Source organism: Pholis gunnellus, assembly GCF_910591455.1.
Source record: "Pholis gunnellus genome assembly, chromosome: 4".
NCBI classification, from domain to species: domain Eukaryota; kingdom Metazoa; phylum Chordata; class Actinopteri; order Perciformes; family Pholidae; genus Pholis; species Pholis gunnellus.
The window spans coordinates 4,711,604-4,735,765 of record NC_136530.1 but is presented as its reverse complement, the minus strand read 5'-3'; the positions used below and the strand labels follow the sequence as shown (position 1 = coordinate 4,735,765).

General features: G+C 43.7%; 1 protein-coding gene across 2 annotated transcripts; it reads left to right on the top strand.

Annotated features, from left to right (window-relative positions):
• Nucleotides 1–627: 627 nt before the first annotated feature.
• LOC306695398 (mitochondrial coenzyme A transporter SLC25A42-like) lies at nucleotides 628–7,287 on the top strand. Of its 2 annotated transcripts, none has more exons than XM_079158630.1 (8): nucleotides 628–795; nucleotides 1,298–1,435; nucleotides 2,942–3,053; nucleotides 3,269–3,294; nucleotides 4,570–4,736; nucleotides 5,009–5,125; nucleotides 5,325–5,476; nucleotides 6,133–7,287. In XM_079158630.1, exons 2-8 carry the CDS (start codon nucleotides 1,349–1,351, stop codon nucleotides 6,456–6,458), a joined length of 987 nt encoding a protein of 328 aa, XP_079014756.1. In that variant the 5' UTR covers nucleotides 628–795; nucleotides 1,298–1,348; the 3' UTR covers nucleotides 6,459–7,287. The 2 variants fall into 2 exon arrangements, with proteins under 2 accessions (XP_079014756.1, XP_079014755.1); XM_079158629.1 differs by having other exon boundaries at nucleotides 628–917; nucleotides 6,133–7,286.
• The last annotated feature ends 16,875 nt before the right edge of the window (nucleotides 7,288–24,162 follow it).

Sequence of the window (24,162 nt, the reverse complement as noted above, 5' to 3'; positions counted from 1 at the left end):
AGAGTGTTTAAACCCCCAAATCCATCGCTTTTTAGTTAACATTTAATTTAAAAATAAAAACACAAAGTACAAGTGATACAAATTCCTCAAGGGCTGCAACAATTTGGTGATAATACACTGGTGCTTTCAATAATTTCCATTTTGTGGGACATGCTGCTCTTACTTTATTCTGTTTAATTGATAAATATAGGATTTTTCACTTCCCTATACATCAGTCACAAGAAGGTTTTGAGTGCAAAACCTACAATACACGTATGCTGAATCTCAACTAACTATATGGAAGATGTTAATATTAAAAGTAATTTTTAAATGTCCAGTCAGTAATTCAAACCTCTGGAATTTATAATTCTTTAAACTAATCATAGGATTAACTGATTAGTCATAACCATGTAATGTTAACTTAGTTGTTTGAGTTGAAATTGCTCTGAAACTCAAAATATTATGGCAACAGCATCGACTGAACACAGTTTAACTTAGATATGAGCAGAACTGGCAACCCAATGTTTTCGATAAACTCGCGAGATTTCATCCGACCAACGTGATTCGCTCATGGGGTTTGTAGTCCAAAACACTGCCCCAGTTTTTTTTCTTTTTTTAAGACCTTTGAAAAGCTCAAATAATCTTGTGCGCAGAACCAGGCAGTGGCAGCAATTCCTCGCAGCTCTTCATCTATAAATACACAACACAGTCTGCTTCAGCTCGACACCTGTCTTTGACAATCATCTTCACATACGACGAGAACGTGGAAGGGAAAAAATACACACAAGACGTGCAGGCGGCGGAACGCGCAAGTTAGTAAGTGCGACTAGTCTGAACAGCCCAGCTCCAGCGAGCAAACAAGAAATGTGTGCAAGAATCTGCAGGGGCAGAGTGGCGTCAGACTTGTAAACACGGGGTCCTTTTAAACACAAACGAAGGTAACTAAACGCGGCATGAAGTCCTCAATGCATATCCAGATTCAACCGCAATAACGATTCATTGTGCCTGTTTGTTCATTTTTTTTTTATCAACTCTGATTCGCAGTTTAATTTACTTCAGGTGTGGTCACTGACATTGCGTTGCTCTTTTATCAGCGCCCAGTAGTTTAGGATAATCTGCAACATTGTTTATTGATACATGTAGACTGTTTATTTATTTGTTTTACGTGCTGGGAAGTAATCGGATTGAACATCAGATATTGTGTTTACAAGCCAGGCTGTTGTGTTTAACTGAGGCAGTGCGTCATGGCGGCTTGTTGTTCCGTCTTTTTTTATTTATTTTTTAAGTGCTCCTCCATATTCTTTTAATTCCTCCTCAGTGGGTTTTTTACTGAGTGTCCGACCGCCTTGGTGATCCGTGAAGGGCACACATGGCCCCTCGTGTGAGCGACCATCAGAGCCCCCTGCCAGTGTCCGAGGCCACCGGGCTACCTCTGTCCCCCTCCAGCGAAGCAGAAGTGAGTGAGCGTTGTTTCTCTTCATACTCATGACATGATACATAGAGCAGCTGGTGGTATATGGACGTCATGGACTACAGTATCCTTGACCTTGTTTACAAAAGCATTTGTAAATGTGAAGTGTTTTGCTGTTAGCCGGTGTGTACATTGTAACATTAAAAAATAACACGAACAAGACTGCAACTGAAGAATCAGTGTTTCTCAAAATCCAAGATGAAGATCTTAAATGTCTCGTTTGTCACAGAGGAGGAAAAAAAAAGAGAAAATATTCACATTTAAGAAGTTGGAATCAGAAAATGTTGACCCTTTATCTTAAAAAATTACACAAACCGATAAAGTGATTATCAAAATACTTGGCAATTTATTTGTAAGTTGAAAACTAATCGATTAATCATCGCAGATCTAAACACAAATCCCCTTTTTACAGGGCACTATTTTTAAAAGTTGTTCCATTATCCTATTGTGATACGATTTCTCCCCCACAACCAAACCAACCTGTGTAACTGTCAGGCTCTTATCATTGTAATGGAGCCGGTGTGACGTAAAGTTGTCCTGGTTCTCTGTCACAACACACAACTCAACCGGTGCATCGCTGGAATTAGCCGGCCGGTGACAGCTGATCTAAGTCTGGCCTCAGTTTACAAAGAGACACCGTCAGCAGTATTGAATAAGGACAATCATGACAGATGTTTACAGTAGTGTCACAGGGTTAGGGTGTGTCAGTATACTAGACACACAATAGACATATAATGTTTTTTCTTTTTTTTTTAAATAAAAAGACACAAATATATCAAATAATATAACATTTTTATTTGAAAACATCCAATAAAGTTGGCAACAATTGACCCCAGACAGCCTTTGTAGTTACAAAGGTAAGTTTATTGATTATATCAGAATCAGACTTCATTAAGTACGTGAGCACATACTACATAATACTTTAACGCCATTATTTTGCATCTCTTTTGATATATATGATCAGCTATAGTATTTAAAACCTTCTAAAATGTGTTGATGACTGAAATCCAAAAACTGTGTCATCCCTCCTGTGGTTTAAGTTGTGAAATGTGTTTGTTTATTCGTGCCAAATGCTCTTCTTATCAGTCGGTCTGATTTGTTTATTGGGTTCAACTGTCCCTGCCAGCAGAAGAAGTTCACTCAAACTGCTCTGCTTCAGCGGAGCACCGGTTGGTGTTATCTCTTGTGATTCTGTCATAACAGTTGAGTCACTCCAGCTCTAATCCACGTGCAGATTTTACTTTGCTCGTAACTTTACTGAGTGAAACACACAGGAGTGTTTGGGCTGATAAGCCTATGACGTCCCTGTTAAATGTTTGTGAGGATAAAAGAGCCACCGAATGATAAGATACATTATTAAACTGCCTGTCTTTGTCCACACCAACCAGCGTCAGGTCGTGACGATATCAGTGTTTTGCTATTAGTTGTTACTAGTGTTATAATGTGACAACAATGTCTTCTAAAGCAATGTCGTGCTGTGTGTCCAAACAGGACTTGCGGCCCAGATGGACGGTGCTGGACTCCCTGCTGTGTGGGGCATTCGCTGGAGCAATAGCCAAAACGGTCATAGCACCTCTGGATCGGACCAAGATCATTTTCCAAGGCAAGAACAACACTCCATACGCACAAAGATCTCTTTCCAAATATAGAATCTAGTGCAGAACACAGGCTACTGTGCACAAATAAAGCAACCACTGTTTTCATGTTTTCACTGACTGTTGTACGTGTTCTTAACTCATTGCTAATCCTCTTAGTAGATGTTTAGCCTGTGTGTGTTATTTAACCCTGAGCTTCACTGTGTTTCTTGTTGCTCCACAGTGTCCACCAACAGATTCTCAGCTAAGGTGAGTTCAGCAAATCAGTCAGTGATGTATTCTAACATGTAGCTACGCTGGCGGGACAGAGTTGAAAGGCGTAATGTATTAATGCTGCAAAGGAATCTGTGACAATTTAGATAAATGATTTATTGCCTGTTATTTATCAAGTATAAATAAATAAATACAAAAACACTCATTTGGTGGTTACAGATTCTAATATGAATATTTCTTCATTTTATACGGTTTTAAATTAGCGCTGCACAATTAATCAAGATTGTATCACATTCGCAACGTGGCCTACTGCAATTTTAAAAAACGCAAGAGGTACAATGTTTTATTTAAGGGCTAAGATCTAAGATTGTGAGCATTTCGATTGCCTCTCGACGGCTCTCAACATGTCGCCCGCGAGCTAGCGGCCTATAGCTAACGGTGCTAACAGCGCAGGTGAAACAGTGGCGGAAATGCAGACAGAGCTGACAGTGTTTACCTGAGGGGGAACCGGAGGGTTTGGGTGCTGCGCTTTCATAACGACCCGTCTGGTCATGACGGCGTTAGCAGCAGTAACAGTCGTATGAGAGCGATGGCCGTTAGCTAGCCAGTGGGGCACGCTAACATGCACTAATATTCACTAAAAGCACAGGCGAGAAATAGAGAAGCTCGGATACAAGACACACATAGGGAGAGTAACTTCATTCTCTACTCAGGTAGACATTAATCCACTATATCTTTACATAGACAATAGTTATTTGTTCCTCTATTAATGTTCAGAATATTAAATACAGCCCGTAAAACAACCATAAATGTGCCACAACTACACAGCTTTGTTTGGTACAGATTCCTGCAAAAATCACACCACAATCTCTGTTTTCAATGAAGAGGAGAATAATATAGTACAAATGATCATTCTCTCTAATATTGCAAGTCATATCGAAATTTACTTATTCTAAATCAAGTAGTTGTGTATTTTTGTGACAGAGAAAACAAACAAATCAGACAAAATAAGGCATGTTTGGCACCTATTAAGATGGAGAATGTTTGTCTCTTTGACATTTTATATATTAAACAATTATTAAATGAATCAAAAAAAAGTATCAAAAACAACCCTAGTTGGAGTATCTGGTAGATCTTTGCTCTTGTATTACTTTATAAGCCTTTATGTAACAGCCACACACATTAACTCCTAAAAACTACAGCTCATTGTGCACTTTGACCGCATTAAGATTGTCACGTTAGATTATTAGATGTGGATGACATGAAGGACGTCTGTCTCTGCTCCTAACCCAACCTATCCATCACCACCAGGAGGCCTTCAGGCTCATCTACTGCTCTTACATGAAGGACGGGCTGCTCAGCCTGTGGAGGGGGAACTCTGCCACCATGATGCGGGTCATGCCCTACGCTGCCATCCAGTTCTGCTCCCATGACCAGTACAAAAAACTACTGGGGGGCTACTACGGCTACCAGGGGAAGTGAGTAGAGCATTTGTCTTTAAGTAGCCGTGATTTTAGTTAAATAAAACAGTTAGTTTAGATAAAACATGTTGGATAAGTTGTAAGCCATGCTAGCGGCGTAATAATGTTTGTTATCAACATTTTATTATTGTAATTTATTATTGTAATGTTAGCATTAGCCTCACAGAGACGCTAGCATGGCTGTGGACTCTTATTCTCATTTTTTAATCATCAAAATACAGAATGTTTTTATTATTATTTACTACAGATCATTGTGTTGTTTGTTTCAGAGCTCTGCCTCCTTTCCAACGCTTCCTGGCTGGCTCTCTGGCCGGCACCACCGCTGCAATGCTCACCTATCCTCTGGACATGGTGCGAGCCAGGATGGCAGTCACAGCCAGAGAAATGTAAGCACCCATCCCCAGTTTGTGAGAGTCCCATAACACCCGCTACCCTGTAACGAGGGGTCCCTCTCTTGTGTGTATTGGTCCCATTGTTGCCTTACCACTACAATAAAATGGTTTAAAATGTCACTCAATGTCATATAATTCCTCTCATAAAGGAATTGGTAAACGATGTCTTACCTGGTGCTTTTTCTTGGGACAGGTACAGCAACATCATGCACGTCTTTGTGCGGATCTCCCAAGAGGAGGGCGTCAGGACCCTTTACAGAGGCTTCACGCCCACTATCATGGGTGTCATTCCATATGCAGGGATCACATTCTTCACATATGAGACCCTCAAGAAACTGCACACAGGTACCGATCCTTTTACTTCTCTTTTAAAGGGACAGTGTGGGGGATTTAGTGACAATCTAGCGCTGCGGTTGTAGATTGCGGTCAACTGAATACCCCTCCAATAACCCCTTCTTACTGTGAGCTTCCGAGTGCAAAACGGTGGTAAAGCCGTGTTATCGATCAGCACTAACACAACATAACACTGCCTTAGCGGCAACAGAAATCAGGCGGCGTTTGGCGGTGCAACAGTGTAGTACTCTGCTTCTTACGTTACCGCAGTTTCACAAGCAGGTCAGAGAACTACGGTGGCCTTCAGGTAACGTAAAAACGCCGAAGGCCCTCTCTCGAGTCAGTGTTTGAGTGTTTGTCCATTCTGGGCTTCTGGAGAAACATGGCGGTGCAACACGGGCGAACTCTGTGGAAGAGGACCTGCTCCCTATGTAGATAAGAAGGGCTCATTCTAAGATAATGAAAACATAACAATTCTTGGTTTCAGGTGATGATACACTCATGAAAACAAAGCTTTCTGCTAACAGATCCCGCTAAATCCTACATAATGGTCCTTTACTGTCTTCAATACGTCACATTCATACGTTTAGTAAAGTGCCGTTTTCGATTTGAAAAATGTGTCATTCAGATGTTGAACTCTTTCTTCCTTTGTGTCCCCCCCACTCTAGAAAAAACTAAGCGACCCCAGCCGTACCCCCTTGAGCGCCTGGCTTTTGGGGCCTGCGCCGGCCTTATTGGACAGTCCGCCTCGTACCCTCTGGACGTGGTGCGTCGGCGCATGCAGACGGCCGGAGTCACCGGCTGGTCGTACGGCACAATTCTGGGGACCATGCGTGAGATCGTAGCGCAGGAGGGAGTCGTACGTGGACTATACAAAGGCCTGAGCATGAACTGGATTAAAGGGCCCATCGCCGTGGGGATCAGCCTCAGCACGTTTGACATCATGCACAGCCTTCTGCTCAAACTGCATCAGATGGGCTACTTCGCCCACTGAGTCATTTGGGGCAAGAAAAGCGTGAAAAAAAGCTCAGACTGACGTGAGGGAGGTGTTTAAACCCTGTCGCATGGCAGCAATGAGGGGCCGTCCAGCTGCACGCTCCGGTTCTTCAGACCGGAGGACCGGAGATCTGTTTCTGTTTCTGACACTTACGTAAACGCACAGTCGGGATTCACTGACGGAGAGGGAGCGCGAGAGGAGGCCGGGAAAAGAAATGTGTCTTTGTTTTGAAATCACGTCGCCGTCGCGGGGACGAAAGTGATGAACAGAGCAACAGTGGATCGAGAGAAGATTTGTTCTCGATGGACAATGTGGAGCACTTTGTGTTGTGTTGATAAGATAATGCTTGCACTTTACTCGACCTACAAGAGAGAACTTGATTTGTATTGAGTTTTATTGCTTTTAATTTGGTGGGAAATTTCATTTTAATTGTAATCAAGTTGCTTTGTTTTCATTTTGATCATTTGAAATTAGCCTGATTATGCAAGGGTATGATTTTTAATGAAAGGGTGATTATGCAATATGTTTTGTTTTCATCTCTAGTTATACGACGGTGCCGCTGTGGGTTTGAGATGAACGGAGCGATTGATTGTAGGAGGGTGATCATGTCAGCAGGACTGCACAGTTTCACTGTCCATCCTGCAGTGAGGAGGCGTTGTATTGTATTAATATGTCTGATAAGTGGGCTCAAATCAAATATATGAGAAATAAATCTATATATACACACAACAGTTTGTTTTATGTGCATATTATTAAGATGCCATTTTTTGTACTGTGTCCACATTGTTGTGCAGACTCCATTGTTTCTTTAAGGAGTTGTTTGCCTGTTAAAATCAAAACAATGGCCGAAGCACTGAAATCAATTATACGTTTCATGTGAATGATTTGACTTTCACTGCTGATGTACATTTGAAATATACAATATTTCCTTTCACAGCTGTGAGCAATGAGTCCTTTTGTCCACTTGAGGGCGTCGTGTGATAAGCAAAGCTAATCGCACCATCAGCGATATTAAAAACTGCTCTTAATGTGGGATAGGAATGGTTGCAATGATATTGTACTGAAAGCACAAAGATCTTCAATGTGTAATGTTACGATCACTGACTTTCTTTTGCATTGTCACGTGGTCTTAATTACATAACCATTCTATCAATGACACTTATTTTTTACACTTATTTCCGGTGATATTTAAGATAAACTTAAACTATTAATAAATGATTAAATCCAATATCTAATACATAATGTAAAACGACAGCATAAATACAGTATAATTTGATGAATCACACCTGACCCACGTGTGTGTGTGTGTGTGTGTGTGTGTGTGTGAGCGTGAGACCACGTGTCCCTTTACTTCCAGTAGATGGCAGCATTGAGTGGCTCGTTGTCTCTGTGCGTCCTGGTCCATCATGGAGGTTAGTTCGGCTCTGATCACCTCATGGCCTGAACTTGACCCGCCCTCCGCTCCCCGAGACGCTCTTACTCTTATTTAACGGTATTGTTTTATTTCACTCAAACGTTCTGTGCAAACCGTCTCTTACTGGAGGTTTTCATGTGTCGACGTTACAAAGCAAAATATTATATTATAAAGCATACATGTGTGAATTCATACCACAAAACACTGCAGAGGGAAATCACACAAACATTGCATAAATAATGTATGTAATGTGTTGATGACATGGATGTCAAAATAATAATCACAGTGAAACTGAAAGAGAATTATAATAATTTAGTTTTTAAAGAAATTTAAAGAAATTAACTCATCCATGCAATCCATCTTTGAATAATATTTTCATTTTTGTGTTGTTCATATGGAGTCTATATTATAAAGCAATTTATTTAAAAAACAGACCAAACAAATACCCCTAAATTAGTAGCAATTTTTGGTAAACATGAGAAAACTAAATAGATTTTAATCACACACATTCAGGACGTAAATAGCATTGTTTTTTACTCTTCCATCATATCGACTATAGACTGATGCACACTGATACACATCTACCCAAATCTTAATATCAGAATTACTTAACACTAATACTTTTTTTATGAAACTTTACTTAATACTGCACTTATACTTACTATTTAAAACATTTTTATTTATTCGTGACATCCTGATAACTGTTTCAAATAAAATAAATCCGGTATTTGAGTAACGGTATGCTGCATTCACAGGTCATATTCTTCTTTCCGTGCTCATCCTGTTTTTGCTGCACTGGTTAGTGCGCATGAGCTGTGACTAAATCTGAATAGGAGGTGAGTGTGTTCCCGCTCCGTCGCATCGATGGAAGCATCGTTCACCACCTGAGATCGTTTCCCTTTTTTCAAAAGTCGTCTCCTGAACTTCACGTCCGAGCAGCGGGAAGGAAGGAACTCTCTCCGTCCTCCATCCCTCCAGCTCTCATCCTCTCCTGCCCGTATGACCTTGACTATGAATTATGGGATATTCTGCCACCCCACGGCGTGCAGCCACCCAGCCTGGTATTGCAACAATCGAAACAATGCCACTGGGTGGATAACATGGTCGGAGGGCGGGTGCCTGAGAGAAGCAGGAGAATCAGGAGGAGGAGGGGGGGGGGGGTGGAAAAAGATGCTTCTTGAAGGCGCCGTTGCCATAGGTAACCTGGATCTGTGCCAAGAGAGGGGAGTGAACCATTTGCATGTATTCAAATCTCGCATGAATAATTCACTTTGAAGCCCCCTGCTGGAGCACTGGCAGACAATAGCTGTTCACACACACAAATGCACAATATATGGGTCGAAAATGCACACAAATACAGCGTTCCCAGCCCACACCAACCCGGCCGGATCCTGTGTGAGAAAGGTGAGGAGGTTACTCTGGGAGGCAGGCGGGAATAAAGCCTCTCTCACATCTAAATCAGACCCGGATGCGGTGAGACGGCGGCCTCGGCTGTAATATCATTTTGCATGTGTTTTCACAGCTCGTTCTGTTTCTGTTCAGATGCACAAGCAGGCATAGCTGCTGTTTGACTTTGAGCTTATACCGGGGAAGTCACACCCCGGGAGTCTGAGGAGGGAACGTATAGTACACAAATGCATTCACACACACACACACACACACACACACACACGTGTTCACACCCCTGTGGTGCCCTGCAAAAGCCACACTGGCTGGGATCCTTCACTTTGAAGGCCAGCTTCTCAAGCACCTGGCTTCACTGCATAAATTCACCAAGCGTTAAAAAAATAAAAAAAAGCCTTGAGAGGCATTATATCAAACATAAACAGGCCTGTAAACGTTTCCCCGTAAACTCGCCTTAGAAAAGCAAAGAAGCAAGAGAGAGAAAAAAAAAATCACGTCGCCGTGACTATAAAACTCAGTCAAGAAGAGCTATAATCCCTCTCCATGCATGCATGCTGATATTTACAAGTGCTACAGGGACGTCATCCTCTCCCTGCCGCACAACCTCGCAGCTCCCTCTCCCCATAGCTCAGTCTTGTTAATTTTATAAGATCCAGCATATTGCCACTTATCGGCTGGCAGCGTTGTAAAAGCTCCGGGGTCAGTGCATTACTGAGCTGCTGGGCTCCACTCTTCCATTAGAGGGAGTGTTCAGGCTGCGTTGGCCTTCACTCAATCAAATGCGGGCTGCAAACTGCTGCTCCAAGTGCAGATGAGGGGGCACAAACACACACTTTCTCACACACACACACACACACACATACACACACACACACACACACACACACAGACTCCTTCAATCCCTGGTTGTGAAACTATAGGGCGCATAAATCTGAGCACATAAATCCAGGCACACACTCACTCACTCACACACACACACACACACACACACACACACTCAGTATGCACTTGTCCTCACTGTTTGGAGCCCGGAGGGGGGCAACACATTCATTTGCATGGAGTGTTTGCATTTATAGAGAGTAAATGCATATAGGTGTGGGTGTGCTTGTATTCCAGCTGACATTTTCACCACTTGGCATTTGAACAGATTTCCACACTAAATGAAATGTAGCCCCCCCCCCCCCCCACTCCTCCCTCTCACCCCGATCTCTGGATCAGGTGAGACTCATGAGAGGTGGAGACGAGCGAGCAAGCGAGGAGTGAGAGTCAGGGAGAGAGAGGCTGATTTAGTGCAGATGCTAAAATAGAAATTTAAATAGGATTTGTGCTGGTTGGAATATGTGCAGTGCAAAAAATTATTTTTCACAATCAGTCATGAAATTAGGTCAGTTTTATGCCAGTGCCTGTCAGGGTAGTGTCAAGGTCAAAGGAAGAGAAGATGGCTGTTAATGCGAGCTCTGCTGCATTCCTCCCTCATAACTAATTATGATGATATAGTAAGTACGCCTCTGACTTCATTCTCCTTCCTTTCTCTTGTCTCAATGCCGCCGACTCAAAATGCTTCATTACAATTCAAGGGAGAGTTGTTAATTCAAATGTGACATGTTAAGTGTAAGTATGTAGCCTCTCGTAGGAAAGCAGCAGGATGACAGCGCTAGCTGTGGATTTTCACGTCATATATGTTTTTTACAAATGGGTTTATTTCCATCCTCACCCCATGTGGCGTCACATGTTCGCAGACCGAGCACACATAAAGAAAGGGGCACTCTATAGCCTCAGTGAATGAGTGTGTGCCCGTTTATAAACATGCATGTATTTCTCCTGCAAGAGCAAAAGGCTGGGGGGGGGACGGGGAGAAGGAGACAGACTTTGCATGAGAATGGGCCGGGGTCCTGTGAACCTTCTGCTCCCTGTGTCCACACTCAATGGCATCTCTGCAGTTAGCATGACAAACTAGGCTCCAAGTTCTCGGACTTTTATTCAAGCAGCAGACCCCCCCCCCCCCCTCCATGCACACACATACACGCACACTCCCCCCCCCCCCCCCCCCCCCCTCATCCCATGTCCTGACTCCACCATAACCCCTTTTTTTGCAAAACCCCCTAACCTTGCTCCTCTGTGTGCACCGTGGGCTGAGCCTACAGATTTTATGAGGTGTCTGGGGGGCTACCAAGTTCAGGGGAGCCAAGGTGACGATCCCTGCACACACACACACACACACACACACACACACACACACACACACACACACACACACACACACACACACGTAGCTACACAGAGCTTCAAATTAAAACAGCTACTGGCAGATCATTTTAATAACTTCTTTTTTTAAATTCACCAAAATCAAAACTGTGAACCTGCAGGTTTCATTTAGTTTTTTTTCCCCTTCTCTTAAATCTTTGCTTTCCTTTAGATTCCAACGCCACATCAACACGATTCTGAAGTCAGCCTCTCATGACACGTGAGTGTGAGAACAGTCACTGGGGTCTGAAATTAGAACGCTTACATAAGAACTTAATTTTGTGTGGTTGCATGCTGGGATGGCACATCAGTGGGCCACAGCTGAACTCTGTGGACTCAAATTCCTCGGATATTTATGCATGAATATAAAGTAAAACAACAACACATCAACTCACTGCACATGCGTACATTTAGCAATGCTAAAATAGATTTTCAGCACATAATACATTGTTTTTTAATGTGCTCATTGGAGACACACACACAAGCTGTATCATGTTTTATCAAACAGCTCTGGCTCCGGTCGTTTTGCTCGTTATACTATTATTGCCTGCATGCAACACTGACCGGGCATTTAAGCTCATTGCCTTGATGAGCTCATACTGAGTCAGCATTACATAAATTAATGTAATGTAATTGTAAAATAAATAGATTTAATTAATGTTGTTATGTAAATGGTTACTATATAATACTGTGGGTTTAATGTTCTCTTGTTAATCATCATTGTATAGTGTAGTATATTCTTGCAGCGTTTGTGTAGATGTTATTATAAAAGATAATAAAACACTGGTGTCCTCTTTCTCTGTTATGATGGAGTTTAGGTTTTAACTAACCCAATTTGAGCACATTACAGTGTATAAACAATTAGAAATATAATTGCACAATATCTGAAATCTATTGACCGAAGTGTAATTTGAACTCAATAGTTTTTATTCATCAGGACCAATGACCACATTTGTTTATTGTGGTAAAAAAAAAAGAAATCATTCATTGTGCTTGGCTGATTTGTTTCTTCTTCTCTTTCTAATTACTTACATCTTTCTCGCTTCCTGTGCCATTTATGCAATTTGCCTCCAGAGCAAATTCAACCCATCAGAGTGTGTGTGTGTGTGTGTAAAATAATTAGAACAAAAAGGCCGACATTTATTACAGCAAAATGTTGGGAAATGTTTTTATTCTTCGCATCACAGTAAGAACATGATGTACATTATTCTAACTTTGTTCATGTAAAATAAATTGCAAATTTGAAATGAAACCCTGTTGTTTTATTCCAGCCTGTTTATTCCAACACATTTAGCTTGTCATGGTAAAGCAAATCAAAACAACGAAAGGATAAATTACATCATCTTCACTGCTCTCTTGTGGAACAAGAATAACTCATTAATTGTAGTTTACATGCAGTAAAAAGAAACACACTCCTCTCCATAAATTCTCTTTTTTGTTTTTACTGCTAGTGAGCTTTATGCAGCTCCGTCCTGCTGTTAAAGGCCTTTGTGTTGCAGGATGTTAGAGACTCTCCATCCACAAACAAACAGCTGAGCAATTAAAAGACAATTAGTTGACCCCTGAGGGTTTGTTAAGGCCAACAATGGGCGGCTTTTACGACTAACGGGAGCTGTTACAAACCAGTGTGGTGGACAGGTCAGAAAGAGTTTCAATAAACTCTGAGAGTGTGTTTATAATCATTTATCTGTGAGGTGAAAGCCTGGAAGTTTAAATCACAAAATCTAAAATAAGAATGTGTTTTGTTTCCTGTGTTTCCTGTGTTTTAAGCGGTAAAGATAAGTATATAGAACAGTGAAAAACAGGGACATTCATGGACTACAATACATGTTGTAGTGATCAAAAGGATGTTATACGGACATATTAAACATAAAACAACTAGAAAAAAAATAGATGAGTATAATAATAATAAAAAGAGAGAGACACATGTAATTTTATCTTTCGACACAAGCTAACAATGTTTCACGCTGGTCTTTTAGCACCAGGCCTCGCTGTCAGAGTTGTCCGCTGTACACAGACTGCATGTGACACGATCCGTAACTCTATCTATAGGTGTTATGGTATCATTCCCACCATTAAAGAGGTTTTCCACCTTCCCAATGACCTCCGCCTCGCCTCACAGGACACAGAAAACGACCTGATGGCAATGTCTTTCACTGTACAGAGGCTACGCTGAAATGTGTGTGTGTGTGTGTGTGTGTGTGTGTGTGTGTGTGTGTGTGTGTGTGTCCGTCCCTGTGTATGGAGGGGAGGGTCAGTGCGCGTACAGACTCCAGTGTCTTTGGAAAGCGTCCACCCTGTAGGGTTTGGCCTTCTCCCCGGTGAGAGTGGGGGAATCTAGCATGGCCAGTAAGCATGTATATCAGGCCATCTCACGGCTGGCTGGACGCTCCCTGGGTGGCCCACTGTGGTCAATACTGCACTGGTGACTGGACACACAGAATGGGATAATCTCCTACTTTCTTTCAGGGCCATGGTGCACACACGCAAACACACACACACACACGCACACACACACAGTAGCCTTTTATGCCGGCCTGGCCGGGGAGGCTTGCCTGGCCCTAATTTTCAGGTCAGGACCAGTCAGGGGGAGGCCGAGGAACCCGGAGAGAGCGAGGGGACAGTGTTGTTGGGGCGAGAGAATGGGGGGGGGGGGGGGGGGGGGGGGGGTGTTGGACAGAGGGGAGCAGGGAGACCATTTCAGCCAGAGCAGTGGAGCACACTGGGGGCACTGGGGCATCGCCTCTACTGGCTGCTGGGGGAAAACAAAAGGAGGTGTGATCCCCACAAAACATAGGGGCCTTGTGTGTGTGTGTGTGTGTGTGTGTGGTTATGAATGTGTATCATTGTTCAGAGTTTCCTTCAGGTCCAGCAACTCGCTTCAACACCCCTGCTGCTCACACACAAAGGCACCTAATTGACACCACAGATTTAGGCCACTAGGTTTAACTGTTCCCCTTCCAACCCTTCAGCCACTGCTGGAATAATCAGAGTAATCCAAGGGAGCACAGCTCCCACAGCTTCTCATACCGCATCTTAGATGATACGAGAAGCAACAATGGCCGGCAATATTTCTGTATTATTGTTATTGTCTACAAAACCAACATAGATCATCTCTTAATACTCTGACTTCTGTGGCTCTCAGCCCAAAGCCCATTGGGTCACACTGAACAGGGATCGTCAAATATATAGTTTCAGTTTCTTTCAAAAAGGCAAACAAAATTGCTAAAACAGCTGGGTGCTGCAGTTTCATTTAAACAGGAATGAATGCTGTACTTTTTTAGGGACTGCTTTCAGTAGCGAACTCATACATATTTGGAGTATTTACAGCTCTAGGACAGTATGAGGGATTGACTTCAAATAAATCCAGAATGCCCAAGTTCATTGTAATGATGGAAAATGTCCCCCAGTCCAATGACACGTCTCGTGTGTTTAAACCAAAAAAATTGACAACAATGAAGCCAAAGGCACAGAGGAATACGATGGATCCCCTCTCTCAGATGTCAATCCATAGTTGGTTTTGGTCTTTTCATGGATTTGATGACTGTTACTTGAGGACGGTTAGTAGTGTGCAGGCTTTGGGATTGGGGGCAGCCCAATCAGTTTGCTGTCTTCCAAGACCTTTTATATCCTGTCAATCAGGGAGGATCTCTAAATTAGTGCCACTTTAACTCAGGTGGCATCAATCTCCCTTCGTTTGGAGACAATTGATAGTCAAACACACTTTGACGAGAGATATGAATCAAATGTTCCTCTCAAGAGGCATAAACGAAACATAATTATTGTATAAACAAGGAAACACTCCCTTCTTTGCAACTGTACTACTTTGAAATATTACTGCAGGAAAATTACCCACAAAGACACTTCTTAAAAGGTCAGGCAGGTCAGGGATTTAGTCCCCCTACAGAAAACGTGTGTAAGAAGAAATACTGAACACATTAGATGAATATGTTCATACGTTCTCGAACTTCACAAGTTCTCAAACTTCATATGTTCACAAACGTGCACCATCCTCTTAGCATACAAACCAAGTTTACTCAAGGAAATTACATATTGGTCATGGAAAAAATAGGCTCCATGACATCGACACTATATACATATAAAATATCACCAAAGCAACTGCAACTGTAAAGTTTCAGCTTCTTTATAATCTCAGCAACAAAACCAACATTACTGACATTTGAATATAGAAACAAGAATCAAATAGAAGAGGAAAAAAAAAGAGAACTGAGACAAATGTTCATTGCACATATCGTTCAACTTTATTGAAAATATATATCATATCAGGCCAACACTGTCGGGATTCTGCAATCATTTGTTAATAAATGAGTTCATTAACTATGAAAAAGATTGTATGAATTTGTATGTGTACATAATGACCCGCGGAAAAGAGGAAAGTAATTCAACAGCGATAAACTCTTGTCAAACGAGTTTCCAGTCAAATACTAAAAGGTAAATTACTGAGTGAAAAGAAGGACCCCTTGGGGTCTCATCCAATCTCCGACCTAAGATTGGTCTCAAATACAGTAATTCATATCTAATGAAACTAATTTAGGAAAAGATTACTCGGCTGCTCCATTTTACACTTCAGACAGCTGTTAAATTGATCCAACCTTTTTAAACTTACCTCTTAGAAGCGCTTTACGACTTACCTGTCCACGTCCACAAAGACTGCGCGCTACAACTGATAATCAGACTCTAATGACGTGCGTCTAACTGACTGTTCATGTGGGCCGAGGCTGGACGTGGTCCGGAGAAATCGCTGTGTGATTTGTTGGACTGAGGTCCAATGGTCGATCGCTGCTTTTCAGCTCCACGCTGGCATCTGTGAAGACATGAGCGAATAAATAAAGAGTGATTAGTGAAAAGAAGACTCCTTACATTGTGTAATTAGTCCAGTAATTGTATCTCTAAGTCTGGGTGTTCTTTAACAACATTACATTAAAGTTAATGCAGGGAGTAGACACGATTGTAGCTGTACGTCTAAGAGGCGGAATAACTATCTGTGCTTATTAAATCACATGCACATGAGCTCTCTGCATACAGCCTGTTGGGATGACGCTGTTTATGTCATCACGACTCCAGACACACCAAACTGTTAATGTTTACTACCAGGGAGTGTGTGTGTGTGTGTGTGTGTGTGTGGGGGGGGGGCTTTGCGTTTGTGCATGTGCGTTATTTTGTGCGTCTATCAGCCGTCTGTATCAATGGTGTGCATGACCCCTGAGCTAGCAGACAGTCATGGGTCAAAGGTCTAGGTAGAGCCTGTCTGGGTTTCCTTGCTGACCCCAACGCCTGCAGCGCAAACGCACACATAAACACAGGGGGGGATGGGCTGCCCCCCAACCAGACTAATATCACCTTTGGGATTAGGATCCAGACAGAAACACATTGACCCCAAACACACACACACACACACACACACACGCACACACATCGAGTTTCTCAGACAGACCCTAGATCTGCTGGGTCATAAAACAGGACACGCTGCACTGCATGACGCAGAGAGAAGCAAGCAGAGATGCTGAGTCCGAGGAAGGCCATCTAATTATCTCTCGGCGCTGAGTTAAACCGGAGAGCAGAGGAGACCGGGGAGATTCAAGCGTCACCGCGGTGAGCAGAGGAAGCAGCTAACGCGGTGCTAGCTAGCTACAGCGTTATAGTGATGCTGCGAGGATAGAGGAGCCCCGGGAAACACAAACAGAATCAGTATCGCAGCTATCACAGCTGGAGAAATCTAAAATGTGACGGTTATGAATATGCACGTGTGATTTTATGGGTAAAATGTTCAAACTGGACCAGGTGAAAGAGCAGCTAAAAAAAAGAGAGCATTGTTTGTTGCTAAATCCCCCGGTCATATGTCAAGCAGTTTAGCTCTGTAATTGCATTTAATCCAAGCACTGATGTAGCTGCAGGAAGTGAGGGCCCAGAGCACCAATCTGGATAAAACAACATCAGCATTCAAGAGCAAAAAACAAAGAAAAAAGAATCACAAATCAAAGAGGAGCGGGACGGAGGGATCTTAGCACCGAGTGAAACAGAAAAAAGGTCAAATTCAGAGGAGCTGACGGGCTTCACTGCCAGGCCACCGGGAAAACTCCCCAAATAAGCCCCAGTGTTAAGCTGGCTAATCCCCTGTATTATTGCAACATCTGTGAGGTCTAGAGAGGCTCTGCCAGTGATTAGCAAGACAGATGTAAACAATATCCTGGCTGAAAAGGAGAGGAGAGGAGAGTGCGTGGTTGATCTGAGCAACACAGTGCTGGAAGGATAAGAAAAGTAGAGATGGATGGAGAGAATGTGGAGAATATAGAGCAGGTAAGGTGGGGAGTGAGTGCGTCAAGGGATTTAGGGGAAGAAAAAAAAAAGGAGACGAGGAAGTGGAGGGTTGATGAAAAAACAAGCCGGAGAGTGATGGGGATTTTGGAAGAAATTAAAAACACAAGAAAGGAAATGAGATGTAAAGGAAGGAGCGCTGTTGGCTCGAGGACGTCTGGTCAGAATAAGTCGAGGATTGACAGGATACAGTAGATGGGGGAGGTGGAGGGAGACAGAAGGTGACAGCATGAGGGGGAGAAGGAGCAGCAGATTGGGAGACGGCGGACCCGAGGCCAGGGGTGCCCCGACCGGCTGACGAGACACCAGGGAGACGTGCCTAATTTATGCAGAGTTGGGCTGAAGAGCGGAGGATGTCTGGGACCCCCTCAATAGCCCTGAGAACCGAGGGGAGCAGCTATGGGTGCTGGCCGTGTGAGCGCAAGAGAGGCATGGGGGAAGGTAGGGGTGGGGGGAGTCTCTTTTTTTAGGAGAGACAACAAGGGGGGTGGAGGCTGCTCTCCCTGCTCAATTCAAGCAGGGCTGTCCGTCTGACGTCCCATTAAGGTTTGGGACAGGGCATGGGGAACGAGGCGATAAAGGGGAGAGGGAAGGGAGAGGGAGGATGGGCGGGAGGAGAAGTGAGGGACAGGCCATGCTTAGCTCCCTCTCTGCTAGATATGCCCCCCCCCCCCCCCCTCTCCCCTCCCCTCCCCTCGACTTCCCACCCCACTCCAGTCTTCTTCTCCAGTCTGGCTACCTATTAAATCCACAGAGCCGTCCGTCTGCTTCTCTGCATACTAATTCCCCATTACGACAGCCTTGAACGTGAGCAAAGAACAGAGACGGACTAAATCAGAGACAAGTAGGCCTGCTGATGGGTCGGCGGTATGAGAGGCTGGGAGAGTACTTCAGCATCCAGGCAGGAAGATTCATGGGGGACAGAGCAGTGTGTTGTGGTGTTAGCCCAATATTGGCCTTTGGTGAAATTGGCATCATTTCTTTCTATTTCTATTTTTTATTTCGCATTTTCTCTCTTTATAGAAATTCAATACATTGAGTTAACTTAGTTTATTGTTGTTATTATTTAGTCAATAAAAGCATTAAAGATTGCAGCTGAAAGTGGAAACCTTGCCTTATGAAACTACTAATGCACCCCAAGAAGTAAACATTTGGTGTCACATGATAAGCTGCACTAGTCGCTCCAAACCTGGGGGTTGGGACCCCCTAAAGGGTCCCCATGAAAAGCTGAAGAGGCCCTAGATGAGTGAAGGGCTAAGAAGGAATTATATGTCTTTGTTACACAAAATTATATATATTTTTTCATACTTTTCTCTATTTGTTTTTAGCTTTTTTTTCTAAAAACACTGGCTCTAAAATGGCTCCTTCAAATGGAATAATCTGAAAAAACAAAAAAATAAAATAACGGTTCATATTCTCGACGGGGTCAGAAGTAGACACTGCTTTATTGTAAGGGTCTATATTGTATGCTGGAACACTGGGATTCTATTGGTATGAAAAAAAAACATACTGGCAGAAAGTATTAGCTATCTGCAGCTTTAATATCAAAATATCAGTTTTAATATCAGTCTTCCAAATCATGTATCAGTTTTGTGTGGAGTGTGAGGAGACATCGTGTATGCTTGGTGTATGTGAATCCTGGCTGATGGCCAAGTGAATCAGTTGGTGTGTGTGTGTGTGTGTGTGTGTGTGTGTGTGTGTGTGTTGTTCCAGAAGCAGAATGGACAGCCAGGCAGGGTGATGGTTGAGGCTGGTGATGCAGGCAGACAGTTTAATGACAGTCCTCACCCCTGAACATACAAGCCAATGAGCGGCTGGCACGCCCGCAGATGTACACACACCGCATGACACCTGCACATATATGTGTGATGTATGGTGTGGCGTGCTCTGAAAAAGACACACGACGGTGAAAATGAAAGAGCAAAAAAAAAATCTCTCTCTGTGAATGACCCCGGAAAAAAATAACTGGAGAGGCTAGAAATGGCTGTCAGGCACTTCTTTTGACCGTCACTTTATTCTGTTGAAAATAAAAAAAGAGTTTTGAGCACATTCACACGCTTTCAAGCGATTCTGTTAATTAAAGAGTACGGTCTAGACCTGCCCTATATGAAACCTCTGATATGATTTATGATATCAATAAATTGAATTGACATCTTTTAAACAATATTTATTCAGACGAAACGGCACAAAACTCTACAGAAATGACACTTTTGTATAAATTTGAATTTGCTTGCTACCAGTGAAGTTTGAGGCAAATTCACAGGCTCAACAGAAGCCAAGCCCTGTGATTCTTTCTTTTTTTTTTTTGGTAAGTTGTGCCTGGCCACGGCCTTGCATCTTATTCAGCGGGACCCGCTCAGGTCTGGACTTGAATGTGGTGCCCAAACAAAGACATAGAGCCACCTCATTAAAAAAACATGTCATTGGATCAGGCCTGGGCTGAATTGTGTGATTTTCCCTCCTACCATAAGTGGCCGTGACTGAGCGTTGGGCTGAATGAGAGGCCGGATAGAGGCCTACCAATGGAGCGCCACGCCACATCCCTATGGGAACCACCCCCTCACAGAGGGGGGCACATTTAAAGCTTTGTTGGTCTGTTAACACAGCTTTTTAAAACGCCTCTTTATGGACTCAGCTAAGCAAACTGCAGCCCCTGGTTTTCTTGCGCCAGACGGAGAAAGTAAAAAAAAAAAAAGAAAGAAAGAAAGGAGACAGTGAAGGGCAACAGAAGAAGAGGGAAAAGTATGCTGAAGAGGTTTTTAAAAAACTTTAACTAAAATGTTCAAGTTAGGGATATTTTCTTTATTTGGTTTTATGTAACCCTAAAATCAGATTTTAATATTTCAAATCCACCAAAATAAAGACAAAATTAGTTCTCTGCAGAGGACTCTGTGCACCTGCTCTCACTGCATCTAACCACCTGAGAACTGAACTTTGCAGTAGTCGGATGCAGCAGAACCAGGTCATTGACAAACTGTGCCGTCTCACGGTGTCCTCTGATACAGTCAGCACACACGTTTACCCAGAGGACTACAGACATCCTGCTGCTGAAACAATAGGTTTGTGTGTGCCTGTGTGTGTGTGTGTGTGTGTGTGTGTGTGTGTGTGTGTGTGTGTGTGTGTGTGTGTGTGTGTGACAAACACACTCCTGCCTATACCTGGGCTGGAGACTAAGTCAGTCTCACAGGGCGCTCGGGATGACAGTGAAATGAATAACAATGAACTTGCTGAGAGTCAAGTTCAGAACATTAGAGATGAACCAGAACTGAGGAGCACAGCTGTACACAAAGGAACAGTGTGTGTGTCTGTGTGTGTCTGTGTGTGTGTGTGTGTATAATTGTGTCAACGCGCTCAGAAAATATCTCAATATGAGCAGAGCACTGGGCTCGAAGAGCACCCACTAAGATGAAAATGCACACACACACACACACACACACACACACCTCCCCATCTCGCTCCCCTCCCCTTCCCATCACGCCGCGCGCATGCAGCAAGGACCCCGTCCTCGCAATTCTATTGCTGTCTGCTGCGCGCCTGATGAAAAAGCAGAGCGACACAGGGGGTGCACATGCCTAAAGGCAAGAAAACGCACATTTGTAAATCACAGCCCCAATATAAACATAGGGTTTAATAGGGGTTTCTCAGGCGCGTTGGCAGGGGTCCACCTCGCCGTGCGCTTCATCAGCCGTGCTGCACGTTTCTCAGCCTGCTAGCCTGCTACAGGAGAAAATGTGACTGAACAGCCTCCACCACCACCACCACCACCACCACCCAGCAGAGATGATGGTCGACGGGGCTGGGAATGCATCTGAATACATTTACATAAAGATTGTGCTACGTTGACACAGGCGACTGCTGAGAATGCGGTGTGCTCGTCATTGTCCCCAAAAATCAGGGTAATGATTGAAATGTGGTGCAGAGAGAAGGGGAGGAGGGGTGGGGGGATAAAACGGAAAATGGGGACTTTATTCTGGGAAGAAACCGGGGAGCTGCTGGGAGCTCAGTGTTCCCTGTCCCCCTTTATGTTAATGACATCAGCAGTGTATATGAACCAGGGATTCATGCTGGGGAGTGATACAGAGGATAGAGTACAGCGCTATGAGAGCAAAATATACACAGATAATTACAACCCATTAACTGAGACTCCGGCTGGTTGGAGATTTGATCAAGAATACGTTTGTGACAATTTACACAAACAACAAAATCACTTTGCCTTAGAACTGAGATGCTAAAATAAACTCAAAATTGCAGACAAATGTGCAAACACTCATGGGTCTAACACAAAAGCTCTTTCTCGAACAGGCAAATCTGTATTCATAATAAATATCTTAATCACAATGAGATCCTGCTGGTTTTGTTCAAAATGATGGTAAAACTGAGGTAGATAGTGCAAAAGTATACAAGCATATCATGAAATATCTACAATTTATCTCTAAAAATGTATCAAAGGGAAAACTTGAAGAGTGGAAGAATATTCCTGGTTGATTTTTTTTTTTTTGCTTCCCTCTGGGAAAAATAAACCCTGCAAGGATATTTGGTAGTACAGTGACTTCAAAATACTGCCGATATGAGACCTCATTCCGTAACGCACAGCACAGATATTTCAGCTCCAGATTTTATTAGGAGATAAACTGACCAGTTTTTGCTGTAACAAATTTAGAGGATAGGTTTCCAGTAACCTTTTAATCAAATAGACGGGATGTAAAGGTGAGCATGGCCTAAGGTACGGAGCGGCTCCTGGAAAAAGCAGCACTTTAATTTTGAAAATAAAATAAAATAAAAAAAAGGTATAGGCAACAGTGGAGCGCGGTGAAGCCCTGTGATAAACCTCTTGCAGATATAGTCAGCTAGCCAAACCATCCTGTCAGATCAGTGCCTGAGGAGAGGCAGAGGGGGAAAAGAGAGGCGGCGAGAAGGGGAAGAGAGCAAAACACGGGTGAAAAGGGTCAGCAGGGAGGAAGGCTAAACCCCAGAAGCAAGCAAAAGATTGTGCGCAGCGCATTTATATTTCAGCATGTGTGTGTGCGTGTGTGTGTGTGTGTGCGTGTGTGTATATGTGTGTCAACCCCAGCTGGGCAGACATTTACTTGACATGCTGATAGGGATTTAAGCAGTGGGTGGGTGGTGTGTCTGACCAAGGTGAGTGAATGAGCAGAGAAGGGGAGCTGGTGGGGATCGGAGGATGATGGGAGGCGGAGGGGTTTTTTTTCGGAGGGGGGGGGTGCAGACCAAAGGGGCTCACAAAACTGCCGTTACTAAGCTTGATTTCAGCGCGAGTTGAGACGATTAGTAGACGGAGGGCAGAAATGAGGAGGAAAACACGGGGGTAAGGGAGGTGGGTTGTTATGGGAGAGCCCTCCAGGCTATGGAAGAGAAGGGGGACTAGTCTATTGAGGTGATGAGGGAAAGCGGGTCTTTCTTTCAGACAGTCTAATGAAGCATAAGTCCCCGATGAAGAATGGAGGCAGGCTACCGCAGGGTGGGTATGCTCTCCTCTCTGCTGCCCTCCATCTCTCCCCTTTCTTTCTCCCCAGTCCTCTCTTTTCCACATCCTTCCTCCTCTCCTCTCCTTTCCTCTCCTCGTGTGCTGCGGTCCCTCCTCTTAAAGGGCTTACACTGTTTATTTCAAAGAGGCGTAATGTGCCAAAAGCACACGCACTCTCGCCTCTCAGATGATTTGATGAAATGGCAGTGATACAGTGGCCAGCCGCATTTCACCAATAAAGAGGATTGCTATTGATGGGCGGCTTCATCAAGAAAATGTGACACGTGGCAGGGGCAACATATGAAATTAGCAAATGGCTCAGCCTGACATAGAGTGCACTGCATCATAACAGAATTTCTATTTGGAATTTTTTAAAATGGGATGATTTCAAATGTTTTCCGTTTGGATCAAGCCAAAGCGTTCACGTGTAATGAATGACGTCTATAGATTTGGGATTGAGGCGTGCCGTGCACGTACGGTGAACCCCGAGCCGACATGTTAAATTACAGGAGGCAGCAGACTGAGACAGACAGGGGGGCTGTCAAACTGTCTGACTGGGTTTGGCTGTTTTGGGCTGGGGGGGTTGTTTGACCAGGGTGTTTGAGTGGGCTGCAGGACTGATTCTTGGCTCGATTTGGCTCAGGGCCGGCTGGAGACTGGCCAGCGGCTGACTGAAGGGGGTTGGGTTCCCCTGCTTCTCAGCTCAAGTTGTCCCTGAAGCGAAGCAATAAGGAGCAGCTTATAAAATAAGCAAACACGGAGGCAGCTTACCGACAGTCAGCCAGCCAGCCGGGGATGAACCACACACACACACACAC

What these genes read in the sequence shown, in the direction of transcription:
- LOC306695398 (XM_079158630.1), top strand. Translation starts at nt 1,349, where the DNA reads ATGGCCCCTCGTGTGAGCGACCATCAGAGCCCCCTGCCAGTGTCCGAG. An exon ending in GCAGTCACAGCCAGAGAAAT is followed by an intron (nt 5,126 to 5,324) that starts GTAAGCACCCAT and finishes TTCTTGGGACAG; the next exon opens with GTACAGCAACATCATGCACG. An exon ending in CCTCAAGAAACTGCACACAG is followed by an intron (nt 5,477 to 6,132) that starts GTACCGATCCTT and finishes CCCCCACTCTAG; the next exon opens with AAAAAACTAAGCGACCCCAG.